A 20,508-nucleotide genomic window follows, 5' to 3' on the forward strand; every position below is an offset into this window, starting at 1 on the left:
TATACAGAGTCAAGAATAGTGATCATATTCCTGTTGATATTGTAGTAATGCAATATGGTGAACTCTAAGAAGGGATAAACAAAACAGATTATAGCTCTCTTGTATTCAATATTAATTTGTGATTTTTCAGCCACAAATACATCTTGTGTACATAACAGATTATTGCAAAGTAGGGTTCTAAAAATAAACATACATTTATTTTTCACTGTCAGTGGTAAGTTTCAAAGAATATGGCATTAAAAACAGGGCTATGAAGGACACCATGCACTTATGTTTTAAAATGTGGAGACCAAGTTTTGAAAAGGAATTCCAGTTTTATTTTTTTGCTACATGAGAGTTACACAGCCCATCTTGCAATTCCTTTTCAAGTAGATCTGTGCAGATTATGTGGCTGTCCCAAATGAAATACAAGCTGTTACCCTTTTTTTTCCATTTTGGAAACTGATTCGATTTCTACTCCTTGTAAATCTGGCATCTTCTGTGTAATACTACATGCTATTTGAAGAAAAGAGAGCTTGAGATTTTCACTTGTTACAAGCCTGCCTAATTAATTAGAATCTCTCCCCTTCATCCAACTCTGACACAATTACTCAGACTGAAAAATGTTCCCCTTGCTTCTTTGTCAAAACTCAAGAACAGTATTGTTTCATCTGAAATTAAAAAGACAATTTTTATTTTATTTAGTCTATGGTATGTACAACCTATTTATAGCATGAAATGGAGAACAGAGTTTTAATTTCTTGATCAAAGTAAGCAACTGTCCCATTTTAAAATGTTCAGTCCCAAACACTGGAAAGCTCTGATAGCACACTGTGAGAACACACAAAATAAGACTCAGAGAAAAAAAAGCGGGGAGAGTCCTTTCAATTCATGATATAAAGGGAATTATTTAAGTAACTAAAATATTTTAAGGGTAATTAAAGATTATAATAAATGCACTCTTTGGTATACAGTTTGAAGGGATCAAAATATATCATATGGAAGGTGTACAGTTGTTTTTAGAAAAGCCCACACCTAACACATCAGATAAAGACTTAGTATCCAAATCTATAAAGAACTTAACAAACTCAACACCCCAAAAAACAAATAATCTAGTGAAGAAATGGGCAAAAGACACTTTTCCAAAGAAGATATCCAGATGGCCGACAGACACATGAAAAAATGCTCAACATCACTCATCATCAGGGAAATACAAATCAAAACCACAAGGAGATACCACCTCACACCTGTCAGAATGGCTAACATTAACAACTCAGGCAACAACAGACATTGGCGAGGAAGCAGAGAAAGAGGATCTCTTTTGCACTGCTGGTGTCAATGCAAGCTGGTGCAGCCACTCTGGGAAACAGTATGGAGGTTCCTCAAAAAGTTCAAAATAGAACTACCCTACGACCCAGCAATTGCACTACTAGGTGTTTATCCAAGGGATAAAGGTGTGCGGTTTCAAAGAGGCACATGCATCCCAATGTTTACAGCAGTGTTATTGACAATAGCCAAAGCAAGGAAAGAGCCCAAATGTCCATCGACTGATGAATGGGTAAAGAAGATGTGGCATGCACACACACACACACACACACACACACACACACACCAGAATATTACTCGGCAATCAAAAAGAATGAAATCTTGAGAAGTTTCAGTGGCTCAGTCACTTAAGCAACCGACTTTGGCTCATGTCATGATCTCACAGTTTGTGGGTTCAAGTCCCGTGTTGGGCTCTGTGCTGATAGCTCAGAGCCTGGAGCCTCCTTCAGATTCCATGTCTCTTCCTCTGCCCTCCCCCAACCCCTGCTTGTGCTCTGTCTCTGTCTCTCTCAAAAATAAATAAAAGTTAAAAAAAAATTAAAAAAGAATGAAATCTTGCCATTTCCATTTAGTGGATGGAACTAGAGTGTATTATGCTAAGGGAAATTAGTCAAGAAAGACAAATATATGACTACAATCATATGTGAAATTCAAGATACAAAAGAGATGAACATAACGGAAGGGAAGCAAAAATAATATAAAAACAGGGAGGGGGACAAAACATAAAAGACTCTTAAATACAGAGAACAAACTGAGGGTTGCTGGAGAGGTTGTGGGTGGGGGCATGGGCTAAATGGGCGAGGGGCATTAAGAAGGACACTTGCTGCGATCAGCACTGGGTGTTTTATGTAGGGGATGAATCATTGGATTCTACTCCTGAAATCATTATTGCACTATATGCTAACTAACTTGGATGTAAATTTAAAAAATAAGAAAAAAAAATCTTGCACCGACATATATATAATCACTTGAGGAAGAGACATTATGTCATTAACAGAAGGGGAAGGAGCATGGACTCTTCATCACACTGCCTAAGTCTTAGTTATGGCTCAACCACCTATTTCTTAATTACGTGTTCCAGGTTTTTTTTTTTTTATTTATTGGAGTGCGGGTTATTAAACATCTATCCCTTTACTCACATTTTGATATTCTACTTAGTGATGTAAGGGCTTGAAGTCGCTAGAGCAGGGGCTCCCTTGGGATCCCTGGGCCCTTTCAGGGAATCTGTAAGGTCAAATGATTATCAGTGATAATTGTGAGATATCACATTTGCTTTTTTCACTATAATTTTCTCATGACTGTACAGTAGATCTTTTATGAGGTTGCATAACATAGGATACAGCGAAAGAAACACAGAAGCAGATACGAAGCCAGAGGTTAAAGAGATTTGCAACGATATAAAACAATGCCACTCTTCTCACAATTTTTTTGTTTTGCTTTTGAAATTAGTTTTTGGAAAAAAAAATGTTATTTTTGTTAACATGTAATGGGTTGATTATGGTTACTTTCACAATGTCTCATCTTTAATCTGGTTACAATAGACATCATCCAAGCTCTTTGGGGTCCTGAAAGTGTCCTGAGACCAAAGAGTTTGAGAAACTCAGCTGTATACTACGTTTCTCTGTTGTGAGCTGGATTCCTATCAAGTTAACAGGGGGCACTAGAGAGACATGACAAGAAAGAAAGGAGAAGGGGCTGGTTCCTGCTCATCTACCTTCACTCCTGTTAGAACTCTCAGGTATCTCACCCTCACAGCACATGGTTCTGGGCAGAAGAGGCTCTAGTCACTAGCTTTTATCCACATTGAGAAAGGCAGAGGGAGCTCTGGCTACACAGTCCTGCACAGACCTCGGAGATGCTCCTCTGATGTCTGACTGCCAAGCTGCAGGTTCCTCTTGAGTCCCTGAGCTATAAAACTCAGAAGGAAGTAGCCCCTTCACAGAAGTCCCAGGGTGAGATCTGCCAGGCAACACCTTCCCCGCAGAACCTTGTGTCCCAGTTCCAAGACGTCCTTTCTCCAAGCTTCTGAGTTTTGATTACTCCAACCAACACACTTCCTGTGGTTCTGCCTCTGCATAACCTCAGTATTTCTCATTGCTTTTTCAACCTTCCAACACTGTTTTACCAATCACCTCTTCTACACTCTCTAGAGTAATAGAGTGAGACTTCTGTTCTCCTGACTGGATGGAGCTAGACACAATTAGCAACAGGTATTAATGCATGAGACATCTCTGAAAAGCTACCTATTATGACAGAACCAATCATCTCTATGGTGACATTAAATTTTTAAAAAAAGTATCCAAGAGAAAAATCAAAACTGTCTTCCTTGATAGCATATTGGAAATTTACACAAGTGATAAAAATATTATGTTTCTTACACATGATGGCTTTGTGACTACATTTTCATATATAAAGTGATCTATATTTATCTAGTCATTTAAAGGAGCACTTTTCCATATGTGATGGAAGTATCTCTTAAAATTATTACCTAAACACAGACTTCTAAGACTGTGAATGACAAGTGATGGATAATGAAAAAGTATATTTTCTTTAATGTTTAGCTATTATTATATCAGAGATACTTTAAATATTTTGCACAGTCTTAGTATGACAGTATAAGTCTTGCAACAAAGATATTTCCTAAGCAAATAATCTCTTCTCTTATAGAGAACTTGATACCGATTTTCCCTTTGAGGTTTCTACTATGTATACATACTTAAATAAATAATTAGACTTACCGCCTGAAAGGAGAGCTGGCTTACTTTTTACCATTGGACTAGAATGAGGAAATTTGTTGCTAAATGACATGAAAAGGTGTGCCGTGAAATCATCAGGAAGCTCTGCTTCCAGGAATGTCTTCATAAATAGCTTGAAACCTTCAAAATCTATTGTCTGAAAAAAAAATTGAAACATATATTTTCACACACAGCCAATGTTAAGATTTTTTATGTGCTGTATTCAGAATCAACAGTAGTAGAAATGACCGCAAACATTCTTATATCCATGTCTACCAAAGGAAGGGGACTATTTGAGAAATAGTTGCAGCCGTCCTAGGCTAACAGTGGCGATTAGGTAAGTATATATCTTACCTGTGGTGGATGAGCTGGATTCCAGCAGGAAAGGCTGAAGCTTTCCAGTCACACATTTCTATTTCCAGAGTATCTTATCACTTAAAAAATCTCCTCTTTGAAACTTAGTTTCCTTTTCTGTAAATTGGGAATAATATTCCCAATCCTACAGAGTTGTTGTTATGATTAAATCAGGCAACTGACATGAACAGGCCAATTCAGTCATGAACACAGCATGAATACTGTGAAATAAAGGAATTTCTCTTGTCTCATTTCCCTGCCTCTAATGGTGAGTCTTGCTTTTGACAAATGGAAAAAGGGGTTAATTATAAATTTCACCCTAGCACCAAAAAATCAAGTGATATGAAATTCCAAAGTGAAATTCTAAAAGTTCCTATGCAAACTTTCAAAGAAACCTATTTCAAGAACTTTGCCCAACTATACTCACTGCAGGTCTATAAAAAAACAAAACAAAACGAAATCACAGTTATTTCTTAGGAGAGAACCATTGATATGTTGACAGTCTCCATGTTGACCTGGGGAAATAGTGGTGGGAACCACCTTCTATCCTTGAGTTAAGGAGAGGATTTCCCAGGAGCCACCTGGATAGCTTGCTTTCTCCACACAGATGAGGACAGTGGACTGGACAGATTCAGGCAGGATCTTACTCTTGTCTGAAAACTGAGGACAAGAGTGCAGGTGCTTTAGGGCAAAGGCAAGTCAATGGCACTATATTGGGTTTGGCCAACGCCCTCATGACTGGAGGGACAATAAGGCACAAATATATCCTGGGAAATGAATGTAGACCACATGGAAGAGGCCAGTAGTTGATTTGAAGGGACTAAGAGACCTACTGAGAAGTAGCTGGAATTAAACCACATCTGTCCAGATCAAGAGAGTGCAAGGTCAATGGTCCTCAGAAGAAGCCCTTGAAGGGCACTATTTTTTCTTATCCAGTTCAATGTAATTGAGATGAAACTACAAATAGGGCAAAAATTAAATTTGGCTGATAAATGCTCTTAATTTTGGTCAAACTTCTGGCAGATGAGAATAAATTAATTCCTTAAACTACTATTTTGGATAGAAAAAGTATTTGTTCTGTGTAATTATATTGGGATAAGATGGTACAGAATGACCAATTTTATTATAACATTATTTTGAATAAACCTAAAATGGAATATGACATACAGGGATATCATTACAGAAAGGGCATTTTTAAAGATTAGATCATGTGCCAATTAAGAATATGTACTAAGTATGTTTCTGTATCTAATATAATTTCAAGCCAATAGAAACAAAACAAAAATGTCATGTTGTTTATTAATGGTTGCAAAACTCTGCATACACCTTAATCTGATATTTTTAGTTAGTTTAATCTTCCTGTGCTTATTCATAAAGAGCACTTCAGACATTTACACTGGAGGTAGTAAAAAGACTTCACTTTCTTCCATGGGGTACCTGGATGGCTCAGTCGGTTAAGCGTCTGACATGAGCTCAGAGCATGACAGCTCAGAGCCTGGAGCCTGCTTCGGATTCTGTGTCCTCCTCTCTCTCTGCCCCTCCCCCATTCATGCTCTGTCTCTCTGTCTCTCAAAAATAAACATTTAATAAATTTTTTTAATAAAAAAAGGAGACTTCATTTTCTTCTATATTTAATAGATCACCACCACTACAAAATATTACACATTCTACTAGGAAGTGAACCACGTAATTAAAATCCATGAATAATATAAAAATATAAAGAATAGTCTCAGGTAGCGTTACTTCCAAAAAGCAGTTTGCTACCATGAACGAAACCAAAGTTTCCAAATACACTGATAAGGCTAACAGCCAGGCCACTGTATCAAAATTAGTTTTCTTGACCAGAGACACCTACTCTTACTAACAGGGTTCCTTAGGCATGGCCTATTGTCAGAGATTCAATCCACATTCAACTGGATGAGTGAGCAGTATTGACAGACAATCCTCAAATGTGTGAAGCCCCATGGGACATTAGGAGTTAATTTTATTACAAAAATATAGGAACTTTGTGTAAAAAAAAAAATAACATATTCGTAGGCACTGTGGCTGGGAGCATGGTTATTTATATTCACTCTTGCTTCTGTGTCCTAAGCCTTAAGTAGTCAGCATTGTATTTGCCAATGTAACAGAAGACAACAGCATAGTTTTAAAGTGAGACTTTGGATCTGCTTTCAGATTCAACACTTTCTAGCTGTGTCAAGGTGGGCGATTTACTAATCTCTCAATGCCTCAGTTTTTCCATCTCTAGATAAGAATAATATAATACCTACTTTTTGGTCTATTAGCAATTTCAAATAGTCTTTGAAGAATAAGCCTCAAAACCACATTACCTTAAATGTTTTTGTATGCATTTGAATATCCTTTTTGGATATTTGTTTTAGAAAGCTAGTAACAAAACATGAACAAAGGACTAGAATCATTGACATTTATTCTCTGGATCTTCTTTTGGTACATGAATACATTTTAAAACCTAACTATTGCAAGGCAAGAGTTTAACATGATAACAGAGGGAAACAATAACAACCAACAAAGAAAAACGAAAGAAGAACTTCAGAATAAAATAATTTTGTGTCATATTCCAATATCTCTACTTGCTATTTGAGGGTTCTGGGGCAAGGAGTTTATCTGCTCTTTTATTTATTTATTATTATTTTTTTATTATCTTTTAATGTTTATTTTTGAGAGAGAGAGAGATAGGACATGAGTAGGGGAGGGGCAGAGAGAGAGGGGGAGACAGAATCTGAAGCAGGCTCCAGGCTCTGAGCTGTCAGCACAAAGCCCAGTGCGGAGCTGGAACCCACAAACTGTAAGATCATGACCTGAGCCGACATTTGACGCTTAACTGACTGAGCCACTCATGCGCCTCTACATGCTCGTTTAAAGAAAAAATCTGCCACATCTCAAGTGGGTGTATTTTATAAAGCTTTACATAACCCAAGTAGACCCTCCTTGAAATTAGCGCCTGTAATTTAATAATGAAATACAGAAAAATAATCAATCAAAATGAATAGCATCCTTCCTTGGTACATCTTTCTTGGTCCTCAGGAAACATTCTAAAATTAAATGCTGCAGCTCTGCTGTGCTCAGTAAGCAAAAAGCAGCTTGGTTTTATTCTGACAGCTCTAAACCTTAATTTTTTTCATATAAAGTGATATATATATATGTAAGATCAAACATTTAGGATTGTCATCTAAATGTAATAATAAATCAGCATAAAGCACTTAAGATGCTCTTGGGGACGTGGCATGTAAAATAAATGAAATAATAAACTAATAGAAGGAAGTGCTGGTTTGAGGTTTAATGGATTTTTTATTATCTTAATTTGCCTTCCTCTTTGTTAGTCCAGAAAACCAGGAAAGTCACTACATCTTCCCGAATCAAACCTGCAGTTTCTGTATTTTAGCTCTTTTGCTCTAATTGTTCAGAATCAGGCAACAATGACAAATCACTGCTTTTAAAATGTGAGCATTTAGGGGCACCTGGGTGGCTAAGTCAGTTGAGCGACCAACTTGGGCTCAGGCCATGATCTCACGGTTTGTGAGTTCAAGCCCCGTGTAGGGCTCTGTGCTGACAGCTCAGAGCCTGGAGCCTGCTTCCCATTCTGTGTCTCCCTCTCTCTCTCTGCCCCTCCCCCACTCATGTTCTGTCTCTCTCTGTCTCATAAATAAATAAACATTAAAAAAAATTTTTAAATAAAATAAAATGTGAGCATTTATTTATAAACAAATATCTTCTTTTAAAAAAATAAAAGTCTATTATTGGAATCATCATAAATTCCTCAGTTTTGAAAGTTTTCTACGAGATGACATCATCCCATTTATTACTTAAGTTTTACTGTTGATGTAAACTTCTCTTTCAAACTTCTTTACGCTGTTGGTGGAAGCAAATTTCCCCTGCCTTCCATTTCGGTCATTACATACAATTTACAGTGTTATAAAACTCAAACTTCTTTAAAGCCAAAATTGAGCTGTTTCAGTTTTCCAATTCATGGAGCTAATTATTCTGCAATGCCTTTTCTCGTTACCCTTGTCTCCTTATTTTCTTGTTAGTAAAAGATTTCCAAATATCTTTTAAATTCTATGTTGTCTAAAATATCTGTAAGTGCATACTGTTCTCAATATATACATTTTCCTTATTTCGTGATTCAGTAGAACATTTCCAAATTTAAGTATTTTATTTTCTACTGCTGTCATGTAGCAGCATTAGAATTGTTTTTTAAAGATTGTGACCTTAAAATAGAATGAGATCACTTATATGCACATCAATGGAAACGCTAATAAAAAAAAAAAAGTTGGGTTGGACTTAACTGAATGAGTGTTCAAAAATCAAATTGACTATACGCTCGGAGACACACAGACCACACGATGTTGAAAATTTTGAGAACTGCTTTTTCATTTTTTTTTTCTTAAGGAGCAGCCACAGACTATTTAGGGAGATAACATAGAGAATCTGCAAAGAATTCAGACTGAGGGAGCTGCTGAGATATTGTTGCCAAGTTGGCATGAATTCAAAACACATTTCTATATGCCTTTCATTATTATATCTGACCATCTGGGTCCTTTGTTTTTAAGTCCTAGTTAATTCTAAAGAAATAACACTAGTGTTCATCCAAGTAGATTCGAAGTGAATGAAAATAAATGTCATCGCTCTATCATTAATGTATTCTGGTGGTTTCAGGATGAAGATTTTCTCATATTCAGCAAATGTTCACTGTGCACCCACTTTATATGAGGCTCCGCCCCAGGTGTTTGGGTGAAGATGCTACTGCAACATGCGAAAATCCTTCCACTAGAGGCTAATCTTCTAACAAAGGATTTAAGAAAATAGAGAAATAAATATGTTAAATGTACAATGTTTGACAGTGTTAAGTGTTGTAGGAAAATGAAGAAGGAAAATGGTTATGTATTTGGGAGGGGCACATGTAGTTTTAAATCTTATGATGAAGAAATGAGAATCTGTTCTTTGAATAAAGATTTAAAGGAGATGAGGGAGATAGCTTTGCACATATTTGGAGAGAGAACATCTCAGATAGGCAAAACAGGTAGTGCAAATGTCCTGAGGTATTAAATTGTTCCTGTTTTAAAGGAATTTATAAAAAATCCAGTGAGGAGGAGCAGGAGAGCAGAGGAGGAGTGAGGGCAGACTAGAATAGTAGAAAATACATTCTCATATGTCTATTGTAGAAAATTAGGGGAGAAATACATCAACTGTTGACAGGTATCACCTCACCACTTGAAAAAGTCAGATCATTGAAGTTTCAATTTAGGATATGGTACTGCAAATGGTCTATTCACAAATTCTAAATGTAGTGATAGATACAAGATACTATTTTTTTTTTACAATATCGAGATTGGATCCTCAGTGCATTTATGAGAAACCTGTAAGAAGCTATTCAAATGTATGTGTTTAATTATGATAAAATGTAACTAAGTAAACTCATAAGTATCTATGTAAGTATCTTCTCAAACTTTTACATGGCTCCCTTGTAGGGCAGAGCAATTCTCGGAGTATCAAGGTGTAAAAGCCAAGCCCCATCATGAAAAGGAAGTCACTACATATTTCAACAATAATTAATACATAGTGAATATGAAGTTAATAATACAGAATTATCAAAGGCATTTTATTATTCAGTTTGGTGGTAAATTTTCAAAACTGTTCTCTGGTTGTAGCATGATAAGAGGAAAATGGCTGCCTTTGTGTTGACAGGAAATGGGAAGAGAAGCAGAGATACTGGTTGACATGTTCCTTCCATTCCTTGCTAACTGCCCTGGCATTTATGCAGTTGTGGGAGGCAGAACAGATACAACAGACACAATAACTCTAGGAGCAGGACAGCATTCTGGATGGTGGCCAGGCTTGGCAGGGAAACAAATCACATCTTGTGTCCTCCACTCGTACCTCATGGTAGAAGGAAATCAATTTAGAGTTGGAAAAGACATCAGAGTTATATTTTCTCACTTTATAGTTGAGAAAAGTGAGGCTCTAAGAAAATAAAGGTGATAGGATAGGCTGATGGTGTATCTCATATATTCCCACCTTCTCTTTTCACATATATTCTAGAAATTTTGTATGAAATCATGCTGGTTGCTAAAGTGTGACTAACAGCCACTGTCTTTAAACATCACTGGAATACCTACACGTCAGGCACAGAGCTAAGTATTTTATACACACTTTAGAATTTAACCCTTTTAACAACTCAATAAGGCCAGTATTCCTCTTGTTCGACACCTGAACAAATGGAGGCTAATCATTTGTACAAGAACTGCTAATATGTGGCAGATGTGGGATTTGAACTCAGTTCAGTTGAACTCCTAAGACCACATTTTCTCTGTTATACTTTCCAGATGCTTTCTTTAATGGCAAAGGTTGAATTCGGTTCTGGAAGGACAATTATAGCTTACAATAAAAGGGTGTTTATATCATTGCTAACAATTCTATCAGTGTCAATATCCTTGTTAAAGACACTTAAAATATTACATTAGGCAACAGCACTACCAAATGTAAGTTATGAATTCCCAGGTTTCTTATTAAAGGAATGAAGCAACTCACTAAATGTAAAGGGTAACCTTCTATATTGGTAGAATCCACAGTACAGAGTACCAAGTACAAAGATAAGGGAAGCTTAGGGAACTATGAAATACAACTCAGCCTTGAGCCAAGGATCATCTACTAACAGGAAATGTAAAGAGAAAGTCCTACACTCATAGGCACTGATACACCAAGAGCCCATATAGAGCAATAAATATGCATGCCGTGTTTTTTTCCTTTGGCTAACCTCAGCTATACCTATTCTTTCTATTCTGCAACTGAAATCGCTTGCCTACTAAACATTTCCATATGGAACAAAGACTGAGCAAGGAAAAGGAAGAAACTCATCCCACTGACCCTAAAAAGGGCAGGGCTAACTTTGACACCAGTTTTCAGACAGTCCCTGGTAGGGATGCCGATTGTGCAGAAAGGTGTGTTTGTTGACCAACGTGTTCAGTAAATGTCCTTTCATTTAGCTAAAGCATGCTATATAAAAGCAGCCATTTACTCTGAAGAGTTGTCCCCTAAAACCATAAAGTCCATGTAGTCCATCTTGGGTGGGGTAGTGGTTGGTAGGTTTCCATAGAGGTCAGGGATAATATCAGGGAAGTGTCATCCTCTGAAAGAGACTGGTGAAAGTCATCACAGTCAATAAGTTGCCATTTCAGTCCTACCTCATCCTAGGAGACTGTAATATGGAGGACCTGTATCTAGTCGATCAAGATCATTCTGATGTAACCAATTGCACTGTGATATGTCGGGGATGAGATCACAGTGTTTTCTGTCATTGAGACCATAGGGAAACGTGTGAATAAAAAGCTGCTAATACATACCCATTACTGTTCAAGGGAGACAATATTATGTTTTTAAATATCTCATGCATTTTGGTATGATATATTCCTAGTATGATAGAAAAATCCATTTAGAGATTCCCAAAATGGGTTGTAATTCTAGGCACCCAGCTGAACTATGGACCCCAAACTTCCTTTACAAAATAGGCTTTGCTAGGAGAGAGTGACTGAAACAACAGATGGTTTACTCTTTTTTCCCAGGAAGGCAAAGATCAACAGCTTTTCAGTTATATTTTTCTCACAGATTCTAATAGCACTGTAGATGCCCCCCACAATGAAATCCCTATCAATTGCATTTAAGTGCAATTATAAACCTCCCATTGTAAAAGAATAAATTAAGACTTTCATTATATGAATTATTTTATTGGAGTCTGATCCATGTTTTGGCGAAATTAGAAAATTAAATTCAAGAGCCTATAAAACTAAAGCCCACCCTCTAGACCCTCTTTGAATCCATTGAGACATTAGCTCCTCTGTTTCAGACTTTGATGTGAACAAGTGTCGGTCAATTATAACCTACTAAGTATTATGGATAGACTTGCATATTATATGAATCTTAATGGTACAGAAGTACAGGTCAGTGATATGGATGAGAAATTCATAGCTCACATCAGAATAAAAAAAGAAAAGACAGATTTCAATAGAAAAGAAAATGTCTTACTTGGTTAAGAATGTCTTGTTTCTGTGCATGCAAGGAAAGAAAGAATACATGTGTTAATGTAAGGTAATTTATACTCATTATCTCATATTGCTGACAAGCTAAAAGGTCAATTTTACAGATTGATTTTAAAACATACCCTAGATCCATGGGTCTCAAAATGTGGTCCTGAAACAGCATCATTATCATAAACTGTGAAACTGATAGAAATATACATTTTTGAGCCTTACCCCAGAAACACAGAAACTGAGAGGGTAGGGGAACAGGCAGAAACCTGTGTTTTAAGAAGACCCACAGGTGATTCTGATACAAGCTAAAATTTGAGAATCACTTACTAGGTCAATCTTTGAGTGTAATAAGCAAATAGTTCTAACTGATAGGAGATAAATATAATGAACAACACATATAAGATTTTTAAAACCTTCCAGAGAAAATTATGAAAATATAACAACATTATAAATATATATTAGATTATGAATACTTATTTCTCACTTCTAATGTTTCCATCTTTTGGAATAACATGTTTGACTAGCCCATTGCAATGCCTTTAAAGAAAAATATCTTCCCATACATATAGTACTACTTATTTTTTCCCATGTTTTTAAACATCAGTGGAACAATATAGAATTGAATTTGAAATCCAGGAGGGAAAAAGATACACACACACACACACACACACACACAATTACTTATTCTATAATATTCTATGTATATTTTACATATACATAAAATGCAATGCCAAACTGGTTCTCTCTCATATTATCAAATTCCGTTACTTTCATGAATCATTTATATCTGAGATATGCTGACTATATTCACTGTGAGTCTTCTCACTGAGTTTGGATGGCTACTAAAAACTAGCTATAATCATACTCTTAACATTATATCATTCATGTAAGATTAGTTGGAGACTAATAAGAATCTCTTACCTTATTAGGTATGAGTTAGTAGTAATTACATGCATGGGAATATGCCATACTCATTACATAAGAAATGCCATTCAATGTACGTGACATACCTTTCTTTTCCCCTTATTCTCATCTCCCAAAACCTTCCTTTTCATTTTATGGCCAGTCAACAAAGTGAAGAAGAAAGGGCATTAATCTTAATCTGGGATTCCAGATAATTAGGTTTTAATTACGGCTCTTATCATGAAACTAGCTTGTGAATCTTGAGAAAGTAATTTTAGTTTTCTTATAATGACTTTATCTAAAAACTTGATAATCTTATCTGTTAAGGAAACTTAAGACCTTTTTAAAATTTTGGCTCTTAGGGAATCTTTAGTACCATTGTTTAGAATAATATATTTTTTTGATTTGGTTATTTATTTTTTTTCAAAGAGTGATTGTTACATGATCTTTAAAAGACACAAATTAAAAATAATTGATTCATCTGTATATTGCAGTTAGTATTTATTCTCCATTAGATTCATCCATATATTGCAATTAGTATTTCTTCTCCATTAAAATACACTTAAACAGGTCACATATTCATTATATTAAGCCTTTATACAAAGATTTAGAATTCAGTAATTAAAAGAGTGATAAGAAATACAGTGCGCCTACCATCATATAAGCAGCTTTAAAAGAGGAGAAGCAAGTAAGAGATATTTAGGCTGTTCTTTCTTTGTTTCTTTGCAAATATCTTTTATATGGATGACATAAGCAATGCTCATTTTAGAAAACAAAGGATTAATTGTTTATTCTAAAAGTAGTGTAGATGAAATATTTTTTTCTAAATTTTCTTGTATAAGGGGGCATCAATTAAGTAGTCATCTGTGGCAAAGAACTTTAGGATTAACCTGTCCAGTCAATAGAGAGTGATAACTTCCCATGTGAATTCTGCATACTGTTATAGTAACCTTTCAGAAACTGGATGAAGTCATGTTCTGAAGAGAACCTCAAGGCTTTAAAGATTTCTTTTTCAACATTAAATATTCCTAATTACCTCCTATTGGCTTTTGTAAAATACATACTAGTGTTTAAGAGTCATATAAACTTTATTTATTTTTTTTTCCTGAAGGGAAAAGACCTATCAATGTTAGATTAGGAGTAGTTTTGCTTTTAAATTAGAATTACTTTGGGGTCATAATGAGATCTAACTTTTTGTTTTTCAACAATTCATTATTTTAATAATGCATTTCAAGAGCAGATCTGCACATTTATGGAGAATTATTACATTACTGAATAGGCTGACATCATATGGGTGTCTAAGAATGAATCTAGTAATTACCTCAATAAATCCAGTATACAGTGACTGATAATCCTCATGAAAAATATAACAGTAAGACTAAGTCTGGAGAGTCTTTTAAATAAGAAATCATTGAAGCAAAAAGGCTATTTTGCAAACAAAATTACATTCCAACTTAATTTATAGCTACCAGCTATCTTTAGGGAGAAAAACAAACCTAGTTTTATCTATGTATATAGATTAGATAACATGTACATTTTCAAGCATGGTCAGAAATGTAAATATTAATGACACTTTTGGGCCTTACAGCAATTCTGTACAGTTGTCATCTTAGCTTTCCCACTCTGCTTTTATGGTCTTTGAGATTTTCAGTTCTACAAACTTTTCTGCCAACATTTTCTTTCTCATACTATAGCATCCAGGAAAATAAAATCTGAGGGAAATGTACGCTGGATATCTGCTTTTGTTCCTAGGACAGGAAAATGGGAATGGCTTTAAACTGCCTTATTTTCCCCATCATTGGTAGGCTGTAAATATTAACTTACTTGAAAAAGAAAACAAATCTTAGATTAAACACCTTTACAAGCTACAGTAATGTATCAGAATATAGACAAAATAAGAAAATATGACATGAAAGAAAGCTATGGAAAATACTGAAAGGAAATTATAAAACAATATGAATTAAGGTTAGAATATGTAGATTTGGTTTTGACTAAAACGCAAATTCTATAAATCCCTAAGAAAAGTAATATTGAAGGAAAACTAGGAACTGTGCTCTTATAAACATTCAAAACTGTAATGACAATGATAACAAAAAACAAATCGCAGTTAAATCAGCAAACAAACCTATCTAGCTGGCTAAATAATTCATCCAGGGGAAAGGGCCTTTTCCAAAGGGTAATTTGTTTTATCTCCCATACAACACAACTATCATTCAGAGAAACTGCAAAAGAACTCACAGCAAAGGTGCTCAAACATTTAAATGTAGCATCACTCAGGCAGCATTAAAAGGAAGGTTATTTAACAAGTAATTAGGAAAGGAAAGACATTCATTCAAGCAAGGTGTCCAAAAGCAATCGACAGGACATGAAGTTTTTACAAGGAAGGAATTTCAGGGACTTGTCAGCTTACTGGTAGTAGGTTAAAACAAGATAGGGTGAAGAAATTCCTCTTTTTTACCCAAAGTGGCTTTTTAAAATTACAGATCTTTCTTTAGTCAAGGGAATCATTCTCTGAAAGGAGTAACTCTCCTGCCCCCAACGAATTTTGATCTGGGGTTAAAACCTGTAGGTCACAGAGTGAGCGGCAAGCACACTTTGTCTTCCCTTCTATCTAATCCTGACCTGATCCTACCTGAGCAAGCCAATTCAGAATTGCAGTATCTTTAACATCTAGGGAAAGAACCTAAGACCATATTAGAGATGACCTATACTCTTTCAAGCACCCAGTATAGAAATGTTATTTTCATCAGCAAACGTTTTTTGAATGAAAAAAGTAGTACACTATTTTACGTATTTTCCAAAATAGCATTTCATTATGAATTTTATTTCATTTATGGTATGGTATATGGTACATATATTTCCAAGGACTCTTCATTAAGAAACCCCTTCTCCAATCATATATATGAAACTGATATAAATGAAAAAGAAGTTTTACCCCTTCAGGATTATACTTTGCAAGCACACCATTACCATGGAATTCTTCAAGAACATCCTTTAATTTCTTTGTGGAATCTATAAAGAAATAGAGAACACACAAATTGTTTATAGATGCCTGTTGTGGTTAAATAACCCAGTTCAGAAACAAAGACCCATTAAAATATAACCACCAACACATATTCAGTTTTAAAATGAACATGTGAAACATTCTTTATCATTTTCAAAAGGCTATTTGGTTGAAAAAAGCAATCACACACAAAAAAGAAAGGGACAGAAATACTGTTTTCCAAGTGTATTGCCCAAGAATAAGGCCATTACCTATGTACTACATAAATTAATGAGCAAACATATAAAAAAGTAGCATCTCTTCTCTTTATTTTGATAGCATAACATCTAAATGAATGAAATAAGCTTAGTTTAAAAAGAAAATATAGGGGGTGCCTGAGTGGCTCAGTCGGTTAAGCCTCCAACTTTTCATTTTGGTTCAGGTTATGATCTCAAGGTCATGAGATCAAGTTCCGTGCTGAGCTTAGGGCCTGCTTGGGATTCTCTCTCTCCCTCTCTTTCTTCCCCTCCCCCATTTGTGCACACACTCACTCTGTCTCTCTCTCTCAAAATAAATAAATAAACATTTAAAAAAGAAAAAAAATTAAACATAGGCATTTGTTATTGAACTTTATAATTAACACAGTACATTTTACATATTTTACTCCATTAGCAAAGAATAACCCTGCTGGACAAATAAACACAATGAAATGTGTAGTCAAGCCTCAGTGGTGAATCCAGTCAGAGGCAAGGTACACATTGTAGTATTTTGCAGATGGTTTTATAAGGAATTTTCTAAATATACACAAAGAACAAACTAAAGCTTAATTCAATTAAGAAACCAAGTTTAGGAAAAAAAAATTAAGAAACAAAGTTGAGGAAGTATCTCTCTACTTGCCAGAAGGGATGCTGCCCCATTGAGGAAGCATTCAATGAAAAGCTACTTATAGCTCCAAATTTAAAAAACACACAAAAAAAGTTTAGGGGCACCTGGGTGGCTCAGTTGGTTTAGTGTCCGACTTTGGCTCAGGTCATGCTCTCACAGTCCATGAGTTTGAGCCCCTCATCAGGCTCTCTGTCAGCACAGAGACTGCTTCAGATCTTCTTCCTCCCTCTCTCTCTCTGCCCCTCCCTCACTGGTTCTCTTTCTCTCTTTCTCTCAGAATAAATAAACTTAAAAAAAAAAAAGTTTAGGTGCACCTGGCGGGGCTCAATCAGTTAAACATCCGACTCTTGGTTTCAGCTGAGGCCATGACCTCAAGGTTTATGAGATGGAGCCCATGTTGGGTTGGGCTCCATACTGACAGTGTGGAGTCTGCTTGGGATTCTTTCTTTCCCTCTCTCTCTTCCACTCCCCAGCTTACTCTCTGTCTCTCTCAAAATAAATAAATAAACATTTTTTTAAAAAATGTTACCAAAATAATTTTGAATTGCTTTTTCAATTTTGAAATATTTTGAAATATTTTTAGGATGTTCATCATACTAAGATTGTGACAAAAGAATCCTGAGTTAATATGGAAATAATGTCATGAAAGAAAATAAATGTTAGAAAAATATAAATAAGTAGAATATAAATATATGCAATCAATCTACTAATACAATGCTCTCATAGTTATCAAAATATAATTTTGATAAAGCAATCTAAGACTTACAATATACTTAACTTAGAGAAAACTAACCATTAATACTGATAAGCCATCTAAACATTCAATCAAGTTTGATTAATAGTGATAAAACAAGGCTGAAACTGAAATGTGGGAAATAAGCAGAAGCTGTTTAGTTTTCCACTAGGGAAGAGGGTATGGTCCTAGCATTTGAATATCATCCTCCTTTCATTTCCCCAAGATTCAGCGATGTTTGTAACATAAAATAATTCCCAGTTCCAAAAATACTAATTTACAAATGAGCTTTTGAGGCATCCTGCCAGAAAATTAATTCTTAGATCCCCATCAAGTGAATCATGTCTATATTTTGTGAATTATACTTTCATTTAGAGTATGCAATTTTGTTTATGTTGTAAGTTCTGTGAGGTTTTTTGTGTGACTGTATTGTTTTTATATTATTAAAAATTCCACATAACATAGATTCTATTTTGACCATTTTAAACTATACAAATCAGTGGGTTTTTAAAATGTATTCACATTGCTGTGCAACCATCACCCTACATAATTCCAAAATATTTTCATCACCCCAAAAACAACCTCCATATTCTGGACATTCCATAAAAATGGAATTATATAATTTGTTGTCTTTGTTTGGCTTCTTTTACTTCAAGGTTCACATATGCTACAGTATGTGTCTGTTCTTTATTCCTTTTTATAGCTAAAAAATATTCCATTTTATGGATATACCACATTTTGTTTATCCAGTCCTCATCTCATGTACATTTGAGTTGTTTCCATGTTTCAGTTATTATAAAGAATGCCACTATGAACAAACATTCAAGTATACATGATTTTGTGCAAATACATATTTTAATTCTCAGGGGTATACACTGAAGAGGAGAACTGCTAGGTCATACGGAAACTCCATGTGGAACATTTGGTGGAACTGCCAAACAGATTTTCACAGGGCTATCCTACTTCACATTCCTATCAATAATGTATAAGAATTCTAATTTCTCTACATCTTTGCTATACTTCCCTAGTTTTTTTTAATTATTATCAGAGCTACCTTAAAGGGAATGAAATGCTTTTGATTTGTATTTCATTAGTTATTTGTTAATGGCTAATGATGTTCAACATCTTTTCATTTTTAAAAAAAAAAATTAAAATGTTTATTTATTTTTGAGAGAGACAGACAGAGAGACAGAGTGTGAGTGGGGAAGGAGCAAAGAGAGAGGAAGACACAGAATTTGAAGCAGGCTCCAGGCTCCGAGCTGTCAGCACAGAGCCCTATGTGAGGCTCGAACTCATAGACTGCAAGATTGTGACCTGAGCCAAAGTCAGATGCTTAACAGACAGAGCCCCCCAGGTGCCCCTGAACATCTTTTCAAATGCTTATTGGCCATATGTATATCTTTTTTGAAGAGATGTCTATTCAAGTCTTTTGACTATTTTTTAACTGGGTTGTTTATCTTTTTGCTGTTGAGAGTGGTGTGTGTGTGTGTGTGTGTGTGTGCGTGGTGTAACATGTTTGAAGACTGTTACACTTTCCTATATATTTCTTTTTCAGTATATATTTTGCTACCACTTTCTGTACTGTGATCAGAGTTAATTTGTTACGTCTTGCTTCCTGCTAGATTGTAGGTTGCTCTGGGGAAGAAAATGTACATTTTATTTTTACATAGCACTCAAATTTATTACAAAGATGAAGTAATGGAATTGCAATAAATATTGTGATTCAATTGATCAAAGCTATTTCTTAATTAAAACAAATTACAGTAATTACTTTGACATTTACCTTGGCAGAAACTTAAAACTACTTTAGAGACCAGGTTCTATATTAAAGAGAGAGATGAGGGGCACCCGGGTGGCTCAGTCAGTTAACTGTCTGACTTTTCATTGTAGCTCAGGTCATGGTCTCCCAGTTAATGAGTCTGAGCCCAGCATTGGCTTCTCCACTGACAGTGCAGAGTCTGCTTGGGGTTCTCATTTTCTCTCTCTTTCTCTCTGCTCCTCTGCCACTAGTGTCGTCTCTCTATCGCTCTCCCTTTCTCTCAAAATAAATGAATAAACTTTAAAAAAACTAAAGAGAGACATGAAGCTGAATCTTTTGTCCCAAATCCTTCTTTGTCAATAATAAGGCATTAGTGTAACTTACCAGAAAACTTTTACTTCTTCTAATTTATAGATGTGGATGCAGATACTTCTGTAAACAACTACATAGACATACACATTTCTAGATTCACAAATTTTGGAATAAGATATCCCAAGGACTCTGGCTATTTTAACCATATCTGAGCCCCATGATAAAATGAAAGGGGGAGGAGAAAATTTGCTTTCTTATACCTAGGCTTTCCGAAGAACGTTAAAGACATTGCCTAAAGATAGGCTTTTCATTTCAGGTTTCCATAGGAGTAAACCTCCCCCCGCCCCGACACACACACACACACACACACACACACACACACACTCAGTAATCATTTATGAATGCTCCAGAGAGGGCAATAGTCCTTAAAATTATTCATGTCATTTTTTAGGATTTTCTTGGTCATAGTTTATATTAGAATATTCTTAGTGGAA

The 20,508-nt window shown here is 35.4% G+C and overlaps 1 protein-coding gene across 7 annotated transcripts in view; it reads right to left on the bottom strand.

The window, feature by feature from the left end:
* Positions 1-20,508, bottom strand: part of DGKB (diacylglycerol kinase beta) — a 715,318-nt gene that overhangs the window by 548,311 nt on the left and 146,499 nt on the right. For 4 of the 7 annotated variants that reach the window (XM_043589011.1, XM_043589005.1, XM_043589007.1 and 1 more), the window contains exons 3-5: positions 16,278-16,354; positions 12,435-12,455; positions 4,044-4,197 (exon numbers count right to left, since the gene is read on the bottom strand). In XM_043589011.1, the coding sequence (XP_043444946.1) occupies positions 4,044-4,197; positions 12,435-12,455; positions 16,278-16,354 (252 nt within the window). The remainder of the gene's footprint in view (positions 1-4,043; positions 4,198-12,434; positions 12,456-16,277; positions 16,355-20,508) is intronic. The other 3 variants (XM_043589012.1, XM_043589009.1, XM_043589010.1) reach the window with 1 other exon arrangement.

This window comes from Prionailurus bengalensis, chromosome A2 (assembly GCF_016509475.1).
Source record: "Prionailurus bengalensis isolate Pbe53 chromosome A2, Fcat_Pben_1.1_paternal_pri, whole genome shotgun sequence".
In the NCBI taxonomy this organism is placed as follows: Eukaryota; Metazoa; Chordata; class Mammalia; order Carnivora; family Felidae; genus Prionailurus; species Prionailurus bengalensis.